Source organism: Aphidius gifuensis, linkage group LG1, assembly GCF_014905175.1.
Source record: "Aphidius gifuensis isolate YNYX2018 linkage group LG1, ASM1490517v1, whole genome shotgun sequence".
Lineage (NCBI taxonomy): Eukaryota > Metazoa > Arthropoda > Insecta > Hymenoptera > Braconidae > Aphidius > Aphidius gifuensis.
Genome location: NC_057788.1, coordinates 8,705,750 through 8,726,677, shown reverse-complemented (window position 1 = coordinate 8,726,677; position 20,928 = coordinate 8,705,750). Strand labels below are relative to the sequence as shown.

The 20,928-nt window shown below is 26.0% G+C and overlaps 2 protein-coding genes across 3 annotated transcripts in view; one reads left to right on the top strand and one right to left on the bottom strand.

Annotated features, from left to right (window-relative positions):
- LOC122847635 (protein groucho-like) overlaps positions 1 to 12,983 on the top strand; it is a 31,839-nt gene extending 18,856 nt beyond the window's left edge. The window contains exons 5-15 of the mRNA XM_044145433.1: positions 2,933 to 2,995; positions 3,779 to 3,853; positions 4,252 to 4,284; positions 4,390 to 4,764; positions 10,797 to 10,850; positions 10,940 to 11,143; positions 11,327 to 11,545; positions 11,610 to 11,677; positions 11,749 to 12,502; positions 12,580 to 12,738; positions 12,806 to 12,983. Coding sequence (XP_044001368.1) covers positions 2,933 to 2,995; positions 3,779 to 3,853; positions 4,252 to 4,284; positions 4,390 to 4,764; positions 10,797 to 10,850; positions 10,940 to 11,143; positions 11,327 to 11,545; positions 11,610 to 11,677; positions 11,749 to 12,502; positions 12,580 to 12,738; positions 12,806 to 12,913 — 2,112 coding nt within the window. The 3' untranslated portion in view covers positions 12,914 to 12,983. The remainder of the gene's footprint in view (positions 1 to 2,932; positions 2,996 to 3,778; positions 3,854 to 4,251; positions 4,285 to 4,389; positions 4,765 to 10,796; positions 10,851 to 10,939; positions 11,144 to 11,326; positions 11,546 to 11,609; positions 11,678 to 11,748; positions 12,503 to 12,579; positions 12,739 to 12,805) is intronic.
- Positions 12,984 to 14,622: 1,639 nt separating this feature from the next.
- On the bottom strand, positions 14,623 to 20,865 carry LOC122847633 (integrator complex subunit 3). 2 transcript variants are annotated; one of them, XM_044145432.1, is made up of 6 exons: positions 19,679 to 20,865; positions 18,100 to 19,260; positions 17,229 to 17,424; positions 16,830 to 16,974; positions 15,112 to 16,762; positions 14,623 to 15,032 (listed from the first exon to the last, which is right to left on the bottom strand). In XM_044145432.1, the coding sequence occupies exons 1-6, from the start codon at positions 19,751 to 19,753 to the stop codon at positions 14,958 to 14,960; spliced, it is 3,303 nt and encodes a 1,100-aa protein (XP_044001367.1). In that variant the 5' UTR covers positions 19,754 to 20,865; the 3' UTR covers positions 14,623 to 14,957. The 2 variants fall into 2 exon arrangements, with proteins under 2 accessions (XP_044001367.1, XP_044001366.1); XM_044145431.1 differs by having other exon boundaries at positions 16,830 to 17,004; positions 19,679 to 20,864.
- Between the last annotated feature and the right edge of the window lie 63 nt (positions 20,866 to 20,928).

The following is a 20,928-nucleotide window of genomic DNA, read 5'->3' as shown; positions in this document are numbered from 1 at the left end:
TAAATTATATATCATTTTAAATGTTGATTTTTTTTTTTATATGAATAATTAAAATATATAAATATATATAGATTTAGAAATGATTTATTATTATTTTTATTTTTAAATTTACTCAATATATATGAAAAGTTAAAAAGCACAAGTGCCGCATTTTCGAAATTTTTTTTTTTTATTATTTTCTTTTTTGAAAGATAAACAAAACATATGGTGAAAAATTTATTTGACAAATGATTTGTCTATGACATTTGTAAGGTTTTTAGTTGCTTAAATTTTGCTAATAATTAAAAGGCGTATGTCACATGTGTTAATAGTAAATAGGCGTATCTCCAGGATAATTAAAAGTAAAGATAAAAATTGTCCATTTGACATACGACTTTTTTCACACCTTTAAATATATCAAAAAAATTAAAACTAAAAAAAAAAAAAAAAGCACAAGTCCATGGAGATACGCCTGTTTACCATTGTCAATAGTTACATATGTTTATTTAACTTTAATTTTATTTTGTTGTTTAAAAAAAACGAAATAAAAAACAATTAAAAATGCAAAAAATATTGTGGTAAAAATAAATTTGGAGATATACTTTTTTATCTTTCTAAAACGAGCTTTTTTATAAAGCTCTTGATTTTTTTTTGGCTTTATCATAATTTCATTAAACATATTTATAAAAAAAATTATTAACAAAGCTATATAGCTAGTGTAAAATAAAGTTTAATTTTCGTCTAATAGCATAAACTCTGAAGCCAATTTTATCGACAAAAATCTTTCTCACCCCCAATGCCTATTGAAATTTTTTATTCTTTAACACCAACCCTCCTTATTATCCCCTCCAGTATATATACAACTAACCAACTGTATCCAATTTCTTATTTTTTTTTTTTTTCTTCTTGTCTTTATTATATTTATAACCATTACATTTTATCATCTTTATTTTTTTTTTTTATATTTCTTCCCAAATCCAATTTTTGCAATTCAAGAACCACATACATATATATACTCATACCAATCACCATAATGACATTCGACAAACTCATTTTTCCAAATAACTTTATATTACATTTTCATTTGTATATCCATATATATATATTATATTTTTTTCCACATTTCCCTTGACCATTTTTATATTCTTTCGCTACACAAAAGCTCACCTCTTTCACCCTCACCCACCCCCACACACACACGCTCAATGTATACAATTCACCATATAAAAGTCTAGATGTATTTATTATTTTGTATATTTATACTCTTGAAAAATAATAATAATAATTTATATACAAAAGTTGACATTCAACAAAAATGTGTTTTTTCAGAAACCTGACCAATTGCATATAACTCATATCTTGCCTGACATAATCTCACACAACTTTTATTTATTATTTTTTTTTTTTTTTCTCAATTTTCAGCGTATACCCTTTTATACATATATACACACTAGCTCATTCCAATATTTTTTTTCTTCTTTTTTCATCAACATTTTCTCTTTTCAAAACTCATACACCCACCATCATATTTTTATTAATTTTTTTTTATTATGTCTTTTATATTTTTATTTGATCGACTTTTGTATATACATGTACACACGTCCATCCATCTAAAGCTCACCCACCTTTACCCCCTCATTTTACCCCCTGTTATTCTCTTCGTTCTATCGACAAACGTACAAGGGATGAAGAGTATGAGAAACATTTTTTTTTGAATCTTTTTTCCCGCCTGTTTTTTCCACTTCCACCCTCTACATCTATCATAGATATATATATTTTTTATCCAACTCTCAATTCTCATGTACCTTTTTTAGTCTCTCCCTCTCTTCCTCTCTGTCTTTCTCTCCTCACCCTTTTTTTTTTTTCATTTCTTTTATACGACTAGCTACGCGGAAAGCGTGCATGTACTCGCGTTGTTTTATTTGGCTCAATATATACGTATATTTTATTTTTTCGTCACGACGCTTCTCTAGCCTGATGGTGTCAGGGGAAGCGATGACATCGATTTTTTTCACCCGTTGCTAATCTCAATGCCACCATACCCTTAACTCTCCTACTCGTTTCTATCGCCTTTTTTATTTATTTTTATTTTCACCAACCATCCCTCCAACAACTTGCAATATATACCCATTTTGTATTTTTTCTTTTGGAATTTATTTTTTCGTTTCCACTACTACTACTACCCTTACGTGACCTAGGCTTCTTGTACTAGTCTCTCACTCAACCTTTCAAACCCTGGACGACCTATTCCACTTGGGTTTTTATTTATTTTATTTATTATTTATTTATTTATTTTTTTTTTTTTTTGTTGATTTTATTTTTTTTTTCTTTATGCCAACTGAGAATTGCTTGCTGCATGTACATTTCGAACATACATTCGAAAAAAGGAATAACCATTTTTTTTTCCGCAGGGTGTTTGTTCGTATAGGTGAAATTTTTTTTTTTTTATGATTTTGTTATTATTATTTATTTTTTTTTTTTTACTCAATAGCTTCAATGCAGTTTTTTTTCTTTTTAGTTTATTTTTATTTCATTACATTTATTTATTTTTTTTTTTTTTTATAAGAGCAGCATTCGTTCAATGTTTTTCTTTTATTTGAGTTTTTTTTTTTTTTTGGATTTTTTTATCTTTTCTAGCTGTCGAACTCGAATCCCGGGAAATTAAAACGGGGCTGGGGGCGATAAGAGGGCGGGTTTATAGGGACGTCCATTCTGCGACTCGTTTTTTTTTTTTTTTTTTATTTTACCGATTTTATTTTTATTAACATTGCGTAAAGAGAGATATATGAAATTTTTTTTAGATTTTTAAATTTTATATTTTATTCAAAGAATAGGTTTTACGTATATATAATATTCATTTTTTTTTTCGTTAATTTATTTTCATTGGAATTTAAAATTTATAAAACTGAATATTTGGTTTATTCATTTATTAATTTGGTTTTTTTTTTTTCAGACTGAAATTGCAAAACGACTAAGTGTGATAATATCCCAGATGATACCTTTTTTATCCCAAGAGGTAAGCCATTTTATTCAACTGAAAGATAACATAATCGAATAATATACATCGTCGTATTGTTGTCTCACTAACAAAAAGGCCTGACCAGCAAAAATTTGTAAAATATTTCAAGAGAAGAATTTAATTTTTATTAAAAATTAATAAAACAATTAAATAGCTAATAACAAAAGGGACATGGATCCATAGAGATGAGCTTTTTTTTTTGGTTAATAAAAAAAAAATGCCAACAACAAAAGGGCCTGTCTTTGTGGACATGGGCCTTTTTTATTTTTCATATCTTGGACATAAGTCTTTTTGTCATATATTTTATTTTTTGCCATAAACACTTTGAATTTATGTTAAATGTCGATTAATTGAAATTTAAAAAAAAACTTGAAGCCTTCTATTGAATTAACAAAATGCAAAATTAATTGCAAATAATTTTAAACAACTTTAAATGATTATAAATAATTTTAAATAATTACAAATGATTGTAATGTTGAAATTACTTTAACTACTTTTTTTTTTTTTTTTTTCTTTTTCAAATAAAATATAAAATTATTAACAATTAAATTCATGAGCAATTATTAAGTTATAATAATAATAAATTAAAATAAATTCTAAATATTTTAAATAACATTTATAATTTTTCAAACCGAGTTATTAATTTTATAATCCAATTGTTTTTAAATAAACAGTAATGGGTCTTTTTGTTAGTATATTACAACAGTATTATAATAAATATTTAAAAACCAAAAGGATAAAATTGTATATGACAATAAATAATGAGAGGCTGTCTTTCAGCATCAGCAGCAAGTGGCAAATGCAGTAGAAAGAGCCAAGCAGCTAACGATAACAGATCTCAATGCCATTATTGGGGTGAGTTTGTCATTACATAAGATTTTCAATAAAACCTCATCTCTTTTATCATATTTCCTTATCTAACATTTTATCCATTCATACTTTTTACATTACTTGAATTTTTTTTTTCTTTACAACTATGAGATTTCTTGTTTTCATCAAAAAGTGCTGCATGATGACCCTTAAATTCCACCCTTGTCTTTATTTCCTTTCATCCTTTGTATTTGCATGTATACACCTACAGTTTACACACACAGACACTTCCTATCATCATCACCATCACTGGTGTATGTCTTTTTTTCTAACAACCTTCAGGTACTTGTATTTCAATTTTAAATATTTTCTTTTTCACATCTCTCTTTCTTTCTTATTATTTTTAATTTATTTAATAATTACAAATGTTTTTCATCTTTCAGCAACAACAGCAGCAAGGATTACAACAACTTTTGGTATTTATAATTTAATTTTAATAATGAAAAAAAAAATTATTTATCTATTTTTAATGAAAAAAAAAAAATCTTTAAATATATTTATGAATTTTATATTTTTTCTAGCATCAATTACATGCAACAACACAATTGCCACATAGTGCTGTTGTAGGTGGTCTTCCACCAGCAAGTTTACTTGGTTTTGCTGGTGCAGCATCAGCTGCTGGAGTACCACCACATTTAGCACCACCACCACCACATCCAGCAGCAGTTGTTGCAGCAGTACAAGCACAAACATTATTAAAACCATCAGATTTACAACAACAACAGCAACAACAACAACATCGTTCATCATCAGTTGCAACACCAGAAGATCGTAAATCAATAACAATGTCTGATGATAGATTGAGACGTTCAGTATCACCACAAGATAAATTTCGTACACGTACACCTGATATTGAACCCGATACAAAACGACGAAAAGATGATAAATTAGGACATGTAAGTATAGTGTAATATCAAATGACTAATAAACAAAATTATTATTATAAAAACAAAAATTATTTATTCGAAATTTTATTTCATAATATAAATAAACTCTTCATCAAGTTTTTTTTTTTTTTAAATAATTATATCAAAGTGGATAGAGAAATAAAAATTATGATGAGATTTTAAAAATATTTTATGAAAAATTTAATTGTTATTGTGATTGTATTTGATGACTGATGCCTGCGGCAAGTAAATGCAACTTTTGTAAGATTTTTTTTTTTTTATTATTGTCATCTCAAATGGCTTCTACGTTGGTTGTAATTAAAACTGTGAAAACAGGAAGGCAAATCTTCCAACGTCTAGCAGTCTCTTTTTCACCTTGAACGTTCAGTAGACGTCCAACTAAATTGGATTATTTTTCTCGTGCAATCGTTTTTTTTTTTCATCTTTTTTTTTGCTACCTATCTTTCTTTCTTTCTTCTACGTTATTTAATTTTTTTTTTAAAATTTTTTTTTGTCTTTTCTTTTCTCTCTTCTGTGTTTTATCCTCGTGTTTTTTTTTTTTTTTTATATATTTTTTTTTTCTAGTTGTCGTTTTCTTCAATGCTAGAACTCTATTCGTCTTCGTCTGTTACGACATGCAGACCGTGTCGTCGGTTGCTCGTTCACCCTCTCAAGCTGGTTAACCTACGTATTTTAGTTTTAAACAGACGACACTGAAATTCTCCTTGTACATCATCAATCTTCATTTGACATTTTTTTTTTTTTATTTATTTATCCTTCTTTATTTAATTTATTTTATTCATTTATTTTTACGATTTTTTTATTTTTTGGTACATTTAATTTTCTCAAATGTATATTAACAAATTGATAAATAAAAGTAAACTTATTTATCGGTTTTTTTTTTTTTCTTTTTACTTTGAAATTGTAATGAGGGGTTGACCAGTGATGTTAGGGGTAGTTAAGTGGGTTTATTTACCGAGTGATTTTGACTTATTTAAATTATCAAAGACAAAATTGTTTAATTATTACTCAAGTTGTTAAATTTTTTTATGATTATTTAGATGTCTTTGGTAATAGATAATTATAAAATTAATAACTCGGTTTGAAAAATTATAAATGTTATTTAAAATATTTAGAATTCATTTTAATTTATTATTATTATAACTTAATAATTGCTCATGAATTTAATTGTTAATAATTTTATATTTTATTTGAAAAAGAAAAAAAAAAAAAAAGTAGTTAAAGTAATTTCAACATTACAATCATTTGTAATTATTTAAAATTATTTATAATCATTTAAAGTTGTTTAAAATTATTTGCAATTAATTTTGCATTTTGTTAATTCAATAGAAGGCTTCAAGTTTTTTTTTAAATTTCAATTAATCGACATTTAACATAAATTCAAAGTGTTTATGGCAAAAAATAAAATATATGACAAAAAGACTTATGTCCAAGATATGAAAAATAAAAAAGGCCCATGTCCACAAAGACAGGCCCTTTTGTTGTTGGCATTTTTTTTTTATTAACCAAAAAAAAATAAAGCTCATCTCTATGGATCCATGTCCCTTTTGTTATTAGCTATTTAATTGTTTTATTAATTTTTAATAAACGCATCTTATAAAATTCTCGAAATCAAAAAAGCATTAATGCGTAAAATTAAGCTCCTTTTTATATTTAATTTCCAGCACCAAGATATTTCATATATAAATGACATTTTTTTATTTCAAATACTCAACGGTGATTCATGCTACAATGTTTTGCTAGTATTTTTTCAAATCTTTTGATCCTTCAAATGCAAAAAAAAAAAAAAAGCAGCATTGCTTGTCAAAGAAATCAATATATTCACTTTGTCATTTTTGCTATTTTATTATCATCATTATAACTATGATTTTTATCAAAGACAATATATAAAGGGTGGATATAAAATATATATATCTATATATCCAGAACAATAACATCAAGGGAAATATAGTTGAAAAAAAAATTATAAAATAAATAAAAAATGTAACAGTAGGATAAGGGAAATAAAAAAAAATTGTCTGCAGATGAAAATTGTTGTAGGATGAGTTGAATTTTTCATCTGACCACGTCGAACCAATTAAACCGGACCACGGCATCTACTTCTCCCTCTTTTATACCCCCTTTTTTATTTATTTATTTATTTTTTTTATTTTTTTATATATGTCCTTTATCTCTCTTCTGTCATCCTCTTCCATCCCCTTTATAATTTTTTTTTCTTTTTATTCCCTTTTATTTATTTACCTCTTTTTTTTTTTTTCATTTTATATTTTTCTATCTTTATTTTCCTCTTGAAGCCGTTCACTCACGCTACTAGTCGAGCTTTTTTTCTGTTTATTTTTTTTTCGCGTCACGAGGCGGTGTAATTTATTTGGCCGAGCTGCCGAGGTAAAAAAGAAATATAAAAAAATCATAATAAAACCCAAGTGGAAAGAGGATAAAATAAAAGTTGGGGTGGTTTCAGTTTATTTTGTGGGCCCACCCCTTTTCTCGTCACTGTCGGACGCCGTTGCTTCTGCCCTCCGCATTAGATTTTTTTTTTTTTTACTCTTCTTTTCTTGTTGTTGTATTTTTTTTATATATACATTTACCTGTTTCGTTGAAAAATGATAAAAATAAATGAGATGGAATAATCAAAAAAAAAAGTAAATTCACATAAAAAAAAATTATATAAATTTAATTAGAAATTCTTTGTTTCGTTTTTGATCGAAAATTTACATAATTTCATTTAGCTCAAAATATAAACAGAAATTTAAATACCAATTGATTAAAAAATTTGTTAATAAATATTAATGAATTTTTCTTTTATATATTTCATATTTTTCATACGTCAAGGATTAAAAGTGCAATGATAAAAATAGTGTGAGGGTGGTGATGCAAGAGATTGGGAGGGTAGAAAAAAAAAAAAAAATTAAATAAATAAATAAAAAAAGAGACAGTTATAGGTAGGGATAGTATAGATTTTTATGTCTGTGAGAAATACAAAATGATGGATATAAACCTCCAGCCTCAGTTGCTCCTCCTTCTAATTTTTTTATTTTTTCACCTCTTTTTCATTGTCATTCCTTCCCTTGCCAGCAACTGATTTTTTTTTATTTATTTTTACAATTCCCTTGTGTTGTCCTTGTCTCACTACAACAATACCAACCCTTATACTTTTTATTTTTTTTTCTATATTCTCTGACTGCAATACCCTCTGCCCTTCCACACTGTGTTCCTCCCAATTCCTCCTCTTTTCCACTTCCATAATAACTCTGGAAAACTCACAGCGAATGTTTTGTCATCATAGCCATCCTCTTTTTCTACAAAGAATTTTATTTATTTATTTTATTTTCCTTCTTGATCCATCTTCTTTTTTTTTGTATATATCTACAATTCTCATCTCATCTTGGTGGCATACTTGCAAGCTCATAACACCATTGGGATTAATTAAAATAACATTATTTCATCTTGGAAAAAAACATTAAAATATATGTTATATTTAAATGATAAGAATTTAAAATTAATTAATTAGATTAAGGTCAATTTTGATGGTGTAGTTTATAGCAACAAGCTCCTTTTGTATCCAACCAAAATCCCTTGTAAATTTTGGCTACATGTACTGATTGAATCCTGGTTGATCTCTTTCTCTCTTTCTCTTTCTCTCAGACACACACACTGTCTGTCATTTTCTCTATAATTTATTACAATCGCTTGTGCTTGCTGGACTTGGAGCGAGATCTAGAACCAATATGTTGCCATTAAAGCTCAGAGGAAATTAATAGTTATATAAATACAAGATATTATATTTTTTAGAAATTAATATATACTTGATTAAAGAAGAAAAGTGTTTATGAATTATTCACTTTGATTCAACGACTTTAATTTAATTATTTTATAAATATTTATTTATTTATTGAAAGGTGTTTATCAAGTAATATAGATATTGCAATATGTTAACTTGACATGTCACAGGAGCAATAGATTTGTGTTTTAATATTTTTTTTAATTTTCCTATATATAAAATTGCATGTGGTGCAAGTGAGGTTTTGCTTGATGTCTGATGACACAGTGCATTGTACCAATACTTGTTTCGTCAATTTTTCATCAAAGTCAATCTGACATTTTACTCATTTGTCCAGAGATAAACATCAACATTAAATACACAATAACAAATACATCATACATATCATTGTCTTACTAACAAAAGGGACTAACCACTAAAAAATATTGAAATAAAAATTTCAAAAAAAAACCCATCAACAACTTCATGTGGCATTACGTTATTTTAGCTATTTTAAACATGAAAAAAAATTAATATTAAAAGCTCCTAATTTGTAGAATCAATGTAAGAAAAATTCAACTCTATGGATATACTTTTTTTATCATTTAAAAAATTTATAATTAATTATAACATAAAAACCCAATAATAAATACGTAAAGTTATATAAAAATAAACAAAATCAAATTCACACCCTTTTTATCATAAAACCTGTTCAATTATTATTTTGTCTTAATCTTTCTAGCTTTTTCAAATCATCCCTTAATTAAAAATAAAATATAATTATGTACGTTTGTTGGATCCTCATGATCATTATCATTATATCATCACAACTTGATGATGTAATTGATATATGATAACATTTATAAAACAACATGATGATTTAAATTTTCAAAAGTTAATAAATTTAATTCGAAAAATAAAAATGCTTTACGTGTTAAAAATTTTAAGAGTAGATATAGTAATTTGTGGTCAGACTTGTGCATCATATTTAATGGTAGAGTGGTCATGTTTAAAGGTCTCTAAAATATTATTATCATTTTTATATATACACTGTAAACCAAACTACGTTCGTACGTCTAAAATATACACCCTCAAAATTTGTAACTCACTTCCCTCATCTCATCATTTTCATTTTTTTTTTCTCCCCATTTGTTATTATTATATTCATAATTTTTTTTTTTCCAACTTGTCTTCTGTCACCTTTTAGCCTCTCTTATTATTATATTTTTTATTTGCCCCTTATTCTCTCTCATTTTAACTTGACAAAACCAAACCCTCATCACCCTCGTCTATAATACTATATACTGAAATCAATACTACCACATTCGAGTGGCCTCTATTTACTCAAGTTCATTCTACCATGACAATAATTCATTCCAATAATAATAACAATAATAATCATTATCTAATCTTTTATATCAAATAATTGCCACATTTTTATTATCATTATTAAAACTTCCATAAATTAAATTACCTTAATTCAAAAAAAAATATTATAAATTCATCATCATATCAAAAGTAAATATTCGAATCCATAAATGCAAATAAAATAAAATAAATAAAAAAAAAAAAAACTAATTAAAATTCATTGATAAATATTATAATTTTTTTTTTATTTAAAATAAATAAAATAAATGAAAAAAAATAGTGGTTTAATTAATTGAAACCAGTTGAATTGAATTTAATTTTATTGGATGATTTTTGAGCACAGATTTGGATGACATTTTCAGGGTTAAATGGGGTAGTCAATATATAGGTGGGTAGTTGTAGTAATAGGGGTTGATTTTCAATGCTTTTTATCTCTCTCTTTCTCATAGAAAATTTTTATTTATTTTGACCGCAAAATCGTTTCTATTGCACAGGTGGTTTTATGTATCTACTACTACTAGCATCATCATCATCACCACCACATTGAAAATATCTATTACTATTTCTATCTTTATTTATCTAGCCCCTAAATATACTCCCAATTTTCGTCGTCATCATCTCCACCCCTTTATCATCTTCACTTGTTAAATGTTACATATTCACGCACGCGTTTTACGTGGCTATTCATTGGCAAATGTGAATAACATTAATGCATATTATAAGAGGGGATTATACTTGCCTCATGTAATAAATTGAGTTACTTGTTATATGTATAACTAAACTATTTTAAATGTATAATAAAATTAATAATTATATCGTGAGTAAAATTATCATGTTTTGATTATCAAAATAACATACATTTATTTTATTTATATTTTTTTTTTTTCTACAGGATAGTGATGGAGAAAAAAGTGATCAAGATCTCGTTGTTGATGTTGCAAATGAGGTAATTATTAATGTTTTTTTCTTCTATTTTTTTTTTTTATCATGTTTTTATAATTTTTATTAAGGATTTATTTGTTTTTTTTTCTAAAGGAAATATCATCACCTCATGCAAATGGTGATCATTTGGATCATCGTGAAAATGGTACACTTGATAAATTAGTTAATCAAACAACTGGTTCAACAATTGTCGGTGGTATAACAACAACAACAACATCAACAATAATCAAAGATAGACCACCATCAAGAAGTGGAAGTTCATCAGCACGTAGCACACCCTCACTGAAAAGTAAAGATGTAAGATCTTGCGTTAAGCAAGTCACAAAAAAACCAACAACATGCAATTAAATTATCAAATTAAATTATCAAAAATAGTTTATTTTCTAAATGATAAATAATTTTATAAATAAATTGTCATGTTGAAAGTAAATTTATATATTTTTTTTTATACTAAATTAATTGTTTTTATTAAATATATAGATAGACAAACCGGGTACGCCTGTGGCAGCAGCGAGGGGATCGCGCAGTTGTACTCCAACTATGGCATCAATTCATGGTGCCTTGGGCTCCCGGGTTTATCATCTGCCATCGTCACAGCAAACACCGCCACAGGGATATCAGGGCTTGCCCTCCCGCGCCAATGAACCACCACAATCACCATCGTCATACAACAATTTACCATATTCACGTGCATCATTGGTAAATAAATTATAATTATTTTTTAATAATAATATAATTACATATTGGTTTTTTATTTTTATAGTTGGGTTTTGATGGACATTTAAGGGTACCATCTACCAATGGATTAAACAACATTACCGGTGGAAAACCGTAAGTATAATAAAATAAATTTTTTCCAAATAAAAACTAATAAATTGATTAATTTTTGTATATATTTTTAGTGCATATTCATTTCATACAAATGGTGAGGGACAACTTGAACCAGTACCATTTCCAACAGATGCACTTGTTGGTCCAGGTATACCACGTCATGCACGTCAAATAAATACATTAAATCATGGTGAAGTTGTTTGTGCAGTAACAATATCAAATCCAACAAAATATGTATATACTGGTGGTAAAGGTTGTGTTAAAGTATGGGATATTGGACAATCATCATCATCATCATCTTCATCATCATCATCATCATCAAATAATAATAATAAACCAGTATCACAACTTGATTGTTTACAACGTGATAATTATATACGTTCAGTTAAATTATTACCAGATGGTAGAACATTAATTGTTGGTGGTGAAGCAAGTCAATTAAGTATATGGGATTTAGCAAGTCCAACACCACGTATTAAAGCTGAATTAACATCATCAGCACCAGCATGTTATGCATTAGCAATATCACCAGATTCAAAAGTTTGTTTTAGTTGTTGTAGTGATGGTAATATTGCTGTATGGGATTTACATAATCAATCACTTGTACGACAATTTCAAGGACATACTGATGGTGCATCATGTATTGATATATCTGCTGATGGATCAAAATTATGGACTGGTGGTTTAGATAATACAATTAGATCATGGGATTTAAGAGAGGGTAGACAATTACAACAACATGATTTTTCATCACAAATTTTTTCACTTGGTTATTGTCCAACTGGTGAATGGCTTGCTGTTGGTATGGAAAATTCATATGTTGAGGTAATTTATATTTATATTTATTTAACATTTAAATATATATTTATTTGTTTTTATTATTATATTATTATTTTTTTAAGGTATTACATGCAACTAAACCAGATAAATATGAACTACATTTACATGAATCATGTGTATTGTCATTGAAATTTGCAAGTTGTGGCAAATGGTTTGTTTCAACTGGAAAAGATAATCTTCTCAATGCGTGGCGTACACCATACGGTGCTTCAATATTTCAGGTATTATTTTTTGGATATTATTATACAAGAATTAATTAATTAATTGTTGATTTATGTTTTTTTCTAGTCGAAAGAATCATCGTCGGTGCTTAGTTGTGATGTTTCAACAGACGACAAATACATTGTTACTGGATCTGGTGATAAAAAAGCAACTGTCTACGAAGTGAATTATTAAAAAAATAACATAATTAGTTTATTAAAAAAAAAAACAATTAACAGACAAATTAAATAATATATATTGAATTTCGAAATTCATCTTTTTCCAAAGTGTAAATATATAATATAAAATTGTGAGTGCTCAGAGTGAATAATTAATTAATAATAATAATATATTAACAAAATAATAATTTAAAAATGAACAACGAAAGTGTGATTGAAAAGAAAAACCAACATTTTCTTTGATAGATAAAAAAGAAATGAAAGAGAAAATTTAATTATAAAAAAAAAATACTTAATATTAAATAAATGTAAATTTTTATCTTGATATAGATTTTTTTTTTTTTTTTAAATAGGTACAAATTTAGACGAATGATTTCTACAGATAAAAAATGTATTTTTATCTTTAAATGTTATTATGATTTATTTTTTTTTTTTTGCAAAGACTATCATATCTTTTTTTTTTTTTTTCAAATTTTTATTTTGTTAATGTTTTTGTGATGACAAGAAATTTTATTCATAGCTCGAAAGCCAATTTATCTTTAATTAACTCTCAGTGTGATATAAAGATACAGGTAAATATTAAAAATAAAAAAAAATAATTAATAATAAATTGAATATTAAATTAAATTAAAAAAAAAAAAAATTGTTTAATTTTCTCTTTAAAGCTCCCTGATTGTAAAAAAAAAAAAAAACATTAATAAAATGAAATTCATAAATGTTTAAATATATTTTTTGAAATTTATTTATTTTTTTTTCGCTTATTTTTGGTAACTATGTTATTTACAGTGTAATTTATTTATTTCATTTGATTATCGAAAATTTACGTGTCAATATTTGCATACAAAATAAATTGACACAAATTTAAAAATAAAATCATCTGCTCACATACACAAATTGAATATCCAATTTAACAATTTCTACTTTGTTTTTTTTTTTTTTAATTATACATATATATATTTTTTTTTTTTATATATCACTTTATGGTATTTACAGGCTCAAAATTAATTGTATACCAGATAATTTTATTTTAAAAAAACACTAAAATGTATTTTATTATTTTTAAATTTATACATTCATTCATCCAGACAATATAATTTCTATTTATTTTCTATCAATTATTGTTTAAATTAATTTTTATTTACAAGTAGAAAAATTCTAACTGACCCATGATGAAAAACTAACGATTTTTCCGTTCAATTTTTAAATAATTTTCACACAAATTTATCCAATTTTTATAATATGCATTTCAATTAATTTTACCTATCATTTTTTTTTTTTTTTTTTTTTAAAGATATGTACAACCTACAAAATACATAACAATACAGGAAATGTACATATTGTGTTTTTTTTTTTTTAAATATTTTATTTGCATTAAACAGGTCCTCGATTCCTCTATTATTTTTTAATAAATCTTGTTTAAATTTAATAAACATCAATGACATAAAAAAAAAAAAAAAAAAACGATAATATGTAAATAAATAAAAGGATTGTGCTAAAAAAAAACGGAATACATTTGGTCTCAACGAAAAAAAAAAAATTACGTTACCTAATTTTTTTTTTCTTTTTTTATATATTAATAAAAAGCCTTGTTTGAATTAAAAAAAAAAAAAAAACTAACATATAATTAAAATAAACAGAAAGAAAAATAATTATAAACAAAAAAATTTTACGTTTTTTTTGTTTTAATTTTTGTGACAATTTATCTTTCAACAAAAAAAATTATTTCTCCACTTTAAATTATTAAATTTGCCTCTCCATTATGACCATCACAAAGTTAACTATATATTATTTTACTAAACGTTATTTATTTTTATTTTTTTCCCACTTAAAATAACAAAAAAAAAAAAAAAAAAAGTTGTTTGGTACCTTGGCAAAATTGCAAAAAAGTAGTTGTGACTTTTTCGAATTGTCATTTTATTTATGTGTGCGTTGTCTGTGTAAATGTGTTAATATGTCTCTGCATACCTTGGCCCATAATCTTACAGTTGTTAGTTGACATTTCACATTGAATATATATATTTTTTATTAACGTCATATTTAGTCATAAAGACACTGGGTGGTCAGTCACTGTCCGAATGTACTGGATTAACCTTTTTTCTTTTTTTTGCTTGTTTTGGTTTTGCAATAATATCCTCCTTTAAAAAACAAAAAAAAACAATATTATTATTAAATTAAATTAATATTAATAATTAAATAAATGATTGATTAATTTACCTCACTACTTTGTTCACTACTTTCAGTTCCTCTGTCTCTTGGTGGTGGTCTTTTATTTGCTGATCTTTCTCTTGTACTAGCACCAACTCTTCTATGTCCTTTGGCAGCTGTTGATGCAGCATGTTTACGTGATGAACTTGATGTTGGTGGTGGTTCATTTTCTTCATTAACTTCAGCAAGTGCAAATAAATCACCATAACTTTTACGTAATGTATCTGTTGTTGATGTTTGTGCTTGTTGTAATGCACGTTGCATATTATCATTTTGATATATTTGTAAATCAGCTGTTGCACGACAATGTTGACGTAATTGATCTAAATGATTTAATATTTGTTCACCAGTTGGTGGTCCAGATGCTTGTTGATTTTGTTTTGATGCTGCACGCTTTCGTTTATTTGGTGATGTTGCTGGATAACGTGTACTTAATAAATTTGCTAATAATTCAGCTAATTTATCTTCATAATCACGACACCAATATCTTAATGCAGATACAACAAACACATCACCATCACAATATTTACGTATAAATAATTGTTTTATTAATTCCAGAGTTGGTCTTTCTTGTTTAAGCATAAATAATATTGCTGTTAATGCTTCAGCATGATCACGATATTGTAATTTTGGTAAAATTGGCAGTACATATTTAATTGGAAAATCATGAGCATATATTAATTGCCAAAAACAATATTGTTCAAATGTTTCCCAATTTAAACTGGCAGTTAATAAATTCATTAATGATTCTTTTTCAAGTATTTTTAATTGTCCTTGCATTATTTGACATATTAATTCTTGTAATTGATTTGAATCAACTGTTGATACAACAAGATGAAGTAGTTGAGCATTACCAATAGCAATATTTTCAAAACCATTATAAATGTCAGGTACCAAGTAACAAAGAAGATAAACATTATCTTCATGACATATTTTTAAATCATTTAGAATACATGTCTCAAGTTTTTTATCTCTTTGTGAACAAAAATCTTTATAAACAGATGATTTTATTTCATTACTATCTAAACCTTCTCTTTTTTCTTCTTCTCTACTCCATACTTTTAAAAAATAAAGTAATAAATAACCAATTTTTGGTTGTATTTTTTGTAATTCAATTAATATATTACATAAAAATTTTTTTCTATTATCTTCTTCTTTAGATAATTGAAAAAAATTACGAAACATAACAAATATTGGTGTACTTATACTGTCAGTCAAGGCCTCATCATTTAAATTATCAAATGGAAATATTGATGATGTTATTGTTGGTTCTAATATTGTTGATAAACATGTTGTTAATGGTGTTATCATATCATTATTAACATCATCTTCAATAATCATTTGTACAATTTTTTCCATCATTTGACATTTTGATTCATTATCTGTTTCATTGTATAATTGTTCAACAATTGTTTTTAATTTATCTGGTTCAATTTTAATACTTAATTTTTTAGTTATTTCAATTTTTTTTGAACTACAATTTAATGATGATTTTATATTTCTTTTTAGTTTTACTTTTGATAATGGTGTATCTTCATCATCTTCTTCTTCTTCTTCTATTTCTTTATTTTTTTCTTCTTTTTTTATGTCTTCTTTTTTAATTTTTAATTTTTTTTCTTCATCTTCTTTTTCATTTTCCTCGTCAGGTTTTGTTACTATCCTAAAATTTATATATAAAAAAAAATTATTTAACAATAATGTTAATTATAAATTTTTCTATTATTTACCTCAATGGAAGATCTTCATCGTCATCACTGAATGTTGCTCCATCATTATTTTCTTGTCCAACATGATTATTTTCCACATTTGAATTTCCAGTATTATCCAGCATCAAACCAGGACCAATATCCTTATTTAACTCCTCCATTTTACCTGAATATATTGGAACCTTATTACCCACAACTGAGGTAAACATGGTATAATTTTAATGAAAGAAAAAAAAAAAACAAAAATAATTTATTGAACGTTAGTAATGATGATGAAAAGATTCATCAATTTTTTTTTTCTCTAGCTAATATAAATGACAGTGTATGAATTTTCTTTTTTTTTTTTTTTGTTATAATGTAATTTATTATGATGACTAGTGATAATGATAAAATAATAAATAAATAATTAAAGAAATTTACCAGGATCCGTATTTGGTGGAAGACAAAATTCCTTAAATGTCTCACGTATTTTAGTGCGTAATTCACGATCCAACTGTGGACTGTCAAACAATGGATATAAACTTTGTAATACTCGTTTTTCCAATATTTGTCGAAGTGATGAATAAATTCCATTTCTAACTTTTTCTGTTAATGCTGGATAAAAACTTGGTATTATCTGTAAATAAAATCAAATAAATTAATTCAATTCTTTTCTTTTAACAACACAAGTATTAAATCAAAAATTAAATAGCTAATAACAAAAGGGACATGGATCCATAGAGATGAGCTTTATTTTTTTTTGGTTAATAAAAAAAAAAATGCCAACAACAAAAGAGCCTGTCTTTGTGGACATGGGCCTTTTTTATTTTTCATATCTTGGACATAAGTCGTTTTGTCATATATTTTATTTTTTGCCATAAACACTTTGAATTTATGTTAAATGTCGATTAATTGAAATTTAAAAAAAAACTTGAAGCCTTCTATTGAATTAACAAAATGCAAAATTAATTGCAAATAATTTTAAACAACTTTAAATGATTATAAATAATTTTAAATAATTACAAATGATTGTAATGTTGAAATTACTTTAACTACTTTTTTTTTTTTTTTTTCTTTTTCAAATAAAATATAAAATTATTAACAATTAAATTCATGAGCAATTATTAAGTTATAATAATAATAAATTAAAATGAATTCTAAATATTTTAATATTGTCTCTCAATGAGTCATTAAAATTCATTATTTAATTGTCTTGAAATATTGATTCTTCAACCCCCAAAAAATCGAAATATCAAGCCTAATAAAAGAATAAATAAATAAATAAATAAAAAAAAAAAACAATACAACTTACCCTACACAAAAAATCTAATAATGTAACAGTAACAGCAGGATGTGTTTTCATTGAATTATGCATAACTAATATTGCTGGTTCAATATTCATAATATTATCTTTTTCTGGTTCAAAAAATAACCAATCATAAAATAATGCCAACTTGGCATTACTAGCAGCAACAGTTGATGTACATGTTGTTAATAACCATCCAATAACAGCCCATCTTGGTATAATATTTGAGCCTAATAATTCATTTGTTGGATGTATAACACCAACAATAAATCTAATTAAATCACATCTTAATGATTGTGATTCAGCTGTTGCTAAATATTGTCGTTGAAACCAATCTTGATATCTTTTATGATTACCAAATCTAACTTGACTTGTTAAAAATACAAGTTTTCTTTCCATATCTGGTGTTAAACGTGATTGTAAAAATCTTCTTGATGTACGTGTTTGTAATAATTGTAATATACCAGTAAAATTTGTACATATACTTTTTGGATTTGTCAATAAATCTTTCCATAATAATTCAAATTCATTAATACGTGCAACATTTTGTAATAAACGTACTAAATCACGTCCAATAACTAAACAATCAATCATTTTTTCACGTAATAAACATACAGTAAATGTAACTTCTTTTTGTCGTAATAATAATAAACGTGGTGAACTATGATCTTCAATTAAACGTAGATATGTATAAACAATTGATGCTATTAAAAATGGATATTTATCAAGCCATGTACGATTATCTTGAAATATATCAAGTAATGCATCAACAAGATATAAATTTTGTGCTGATGTATCACCACCAGCAGCATGACGTAATAATGATAAACATAAATTATCAACATTTGTAACACTTGTACGTATTAATTCACGTAATAACCATAATAATTGATTTCTTGATACATCATTTAAACGTAAATAACGCTCAAGTACCAACTGATTTAAATGACATAATACAATTGCAAGACCATCACGTGTTATTAGTGTTAAATCACGATAACTTTTTGATGCTTCTTGTGGATCTGTTAATATAACAACAAGCAAACCAAGTGATACTTCTTCATGAGTTTTATCTTTACATACTGCATTATTTAATGTATCATGTGCTTCTTTTTCTGACAGTCCATTTGTCAAATTTTGTAATACACTATGACAACGTTCAAATTTCTGCAAAGAAAAATTAAACCAATTAATCAATTAATCCATTTTTTTTTTTTACAATAAAACAAATATTATTTAAATATCCCGCCAAATTAATAAGCGCCCTCTCACACACACACGTCATTTTAATATTAAAAAAAAAAAAAAAAATTCACACACCACGACCACCATCTAACAATGGCGTCGACCATGTATCTCATCCACGCTACACACAATTTTTTTTTTCCTTTTTTTTCCATTACCAAATTATACATTATTTACGAAAAAAAATAAAAAAAAAAACATTAATTCACTAATAAATTATACATAGTAATTATCAAATTAAACAAATCTCAGTATTTTTTTTTTTCTTATTTAATTGTAAATTAACAAAACAAAGAGCAAATTAATTAATATGTTAAAAAAAAATATATATATAATTTACCTCCTCCAGCTCGTCCTTGTTCTCAATGCAGGACGTAGTAAGTAGCCTCGGTGATGATGTCGCTTTCGTTTCCATCGTTGCACGATTTAAAAAAAAAAAAAAAATCAAAATAGAAAAAAAATAACCAAGTGTCTCTTATTGACAGCAATAAAAATAATAATATTTTTGTCAAAATAAAATTTTTTTCATACTCCAAATATATTGTCAACAACAATAACAATATTGTTATTATTTATAAAAATAAAAGTGTATAAATTAAGTGAAAAAAAAAAAAGGAAAATATATATATGAATATTTTGGAGTAAAAATTTTTAAGCCCGGTTGTGTGTTAGTCTTGTAAACTCTCAAAGTCTCAATGTATTTTATATTGCTGAATAGTTGAATTATGAACGCGGGGGGAGCCCCTTAGGAAACTCAGAGACAAGTCCCTGAGAGCCCTGTGTGCTGCCTCTGGCTGGTCTGGCCACCACGGCTAATCTTACCACGATGCATCGTGTTGCTCTCTACACCGTTGTCCTCCTGTATTTTTTTTTTTTTTTTTTTTCTTTTCACTACATATCCCAACGAGCAGTAGACAACTTCCCAATAAACCACACACACTTCCTCCCACTCTTAAATTTTTATATATCTTTCTCTTTTGCCTGTTGTTACTCCCACTTCCTTTTTTGCTTCCCGATAGATGTCCCGTTTACACACATACAAATAAATCACACAAATTATTTTCTTCTCTTTTTAACTTTTATTATTTTGTATAGTCTTGTTCTTGTTTATTGGACAAGAGAATTTGTGCGACTGCGCTGTTGGCACGAGCCAAGTATACTTTTAAGATTAAAAAAAAAATATATGAAAAAATTTTTGTGTGAAGAGACACACGAGAGTTGAATTTGCCCCCACTTCTGAAGTGTCCTGGTGTGACTGTGCCGGAGTCTTTTGGTGCACGATCAGTTTAGTAATACGTGGGGGGGATTTGTAGTTTTTCCCACTACTGAAGTTTTAGCATGCAATACACCAATCAAATTTCATTATTTAGATTTTTTTATTAGAGTGGGAGACACGCATGCGTTGTTGGGTATAATTATCAAACGCATGCGTTTAAAATTTTTTTTTATTTGTTTAAAGGGCTTTAGGGTGGGGAGATATTTGTATGAAAATTTGTATTAAAAAATTTTTAATTTTATTATTATAATTTTCGATTTTTTTTTTTTTGTTTAGGAAGTTTTATGGAGTTTTAAATTTTAATTAATTGCAAT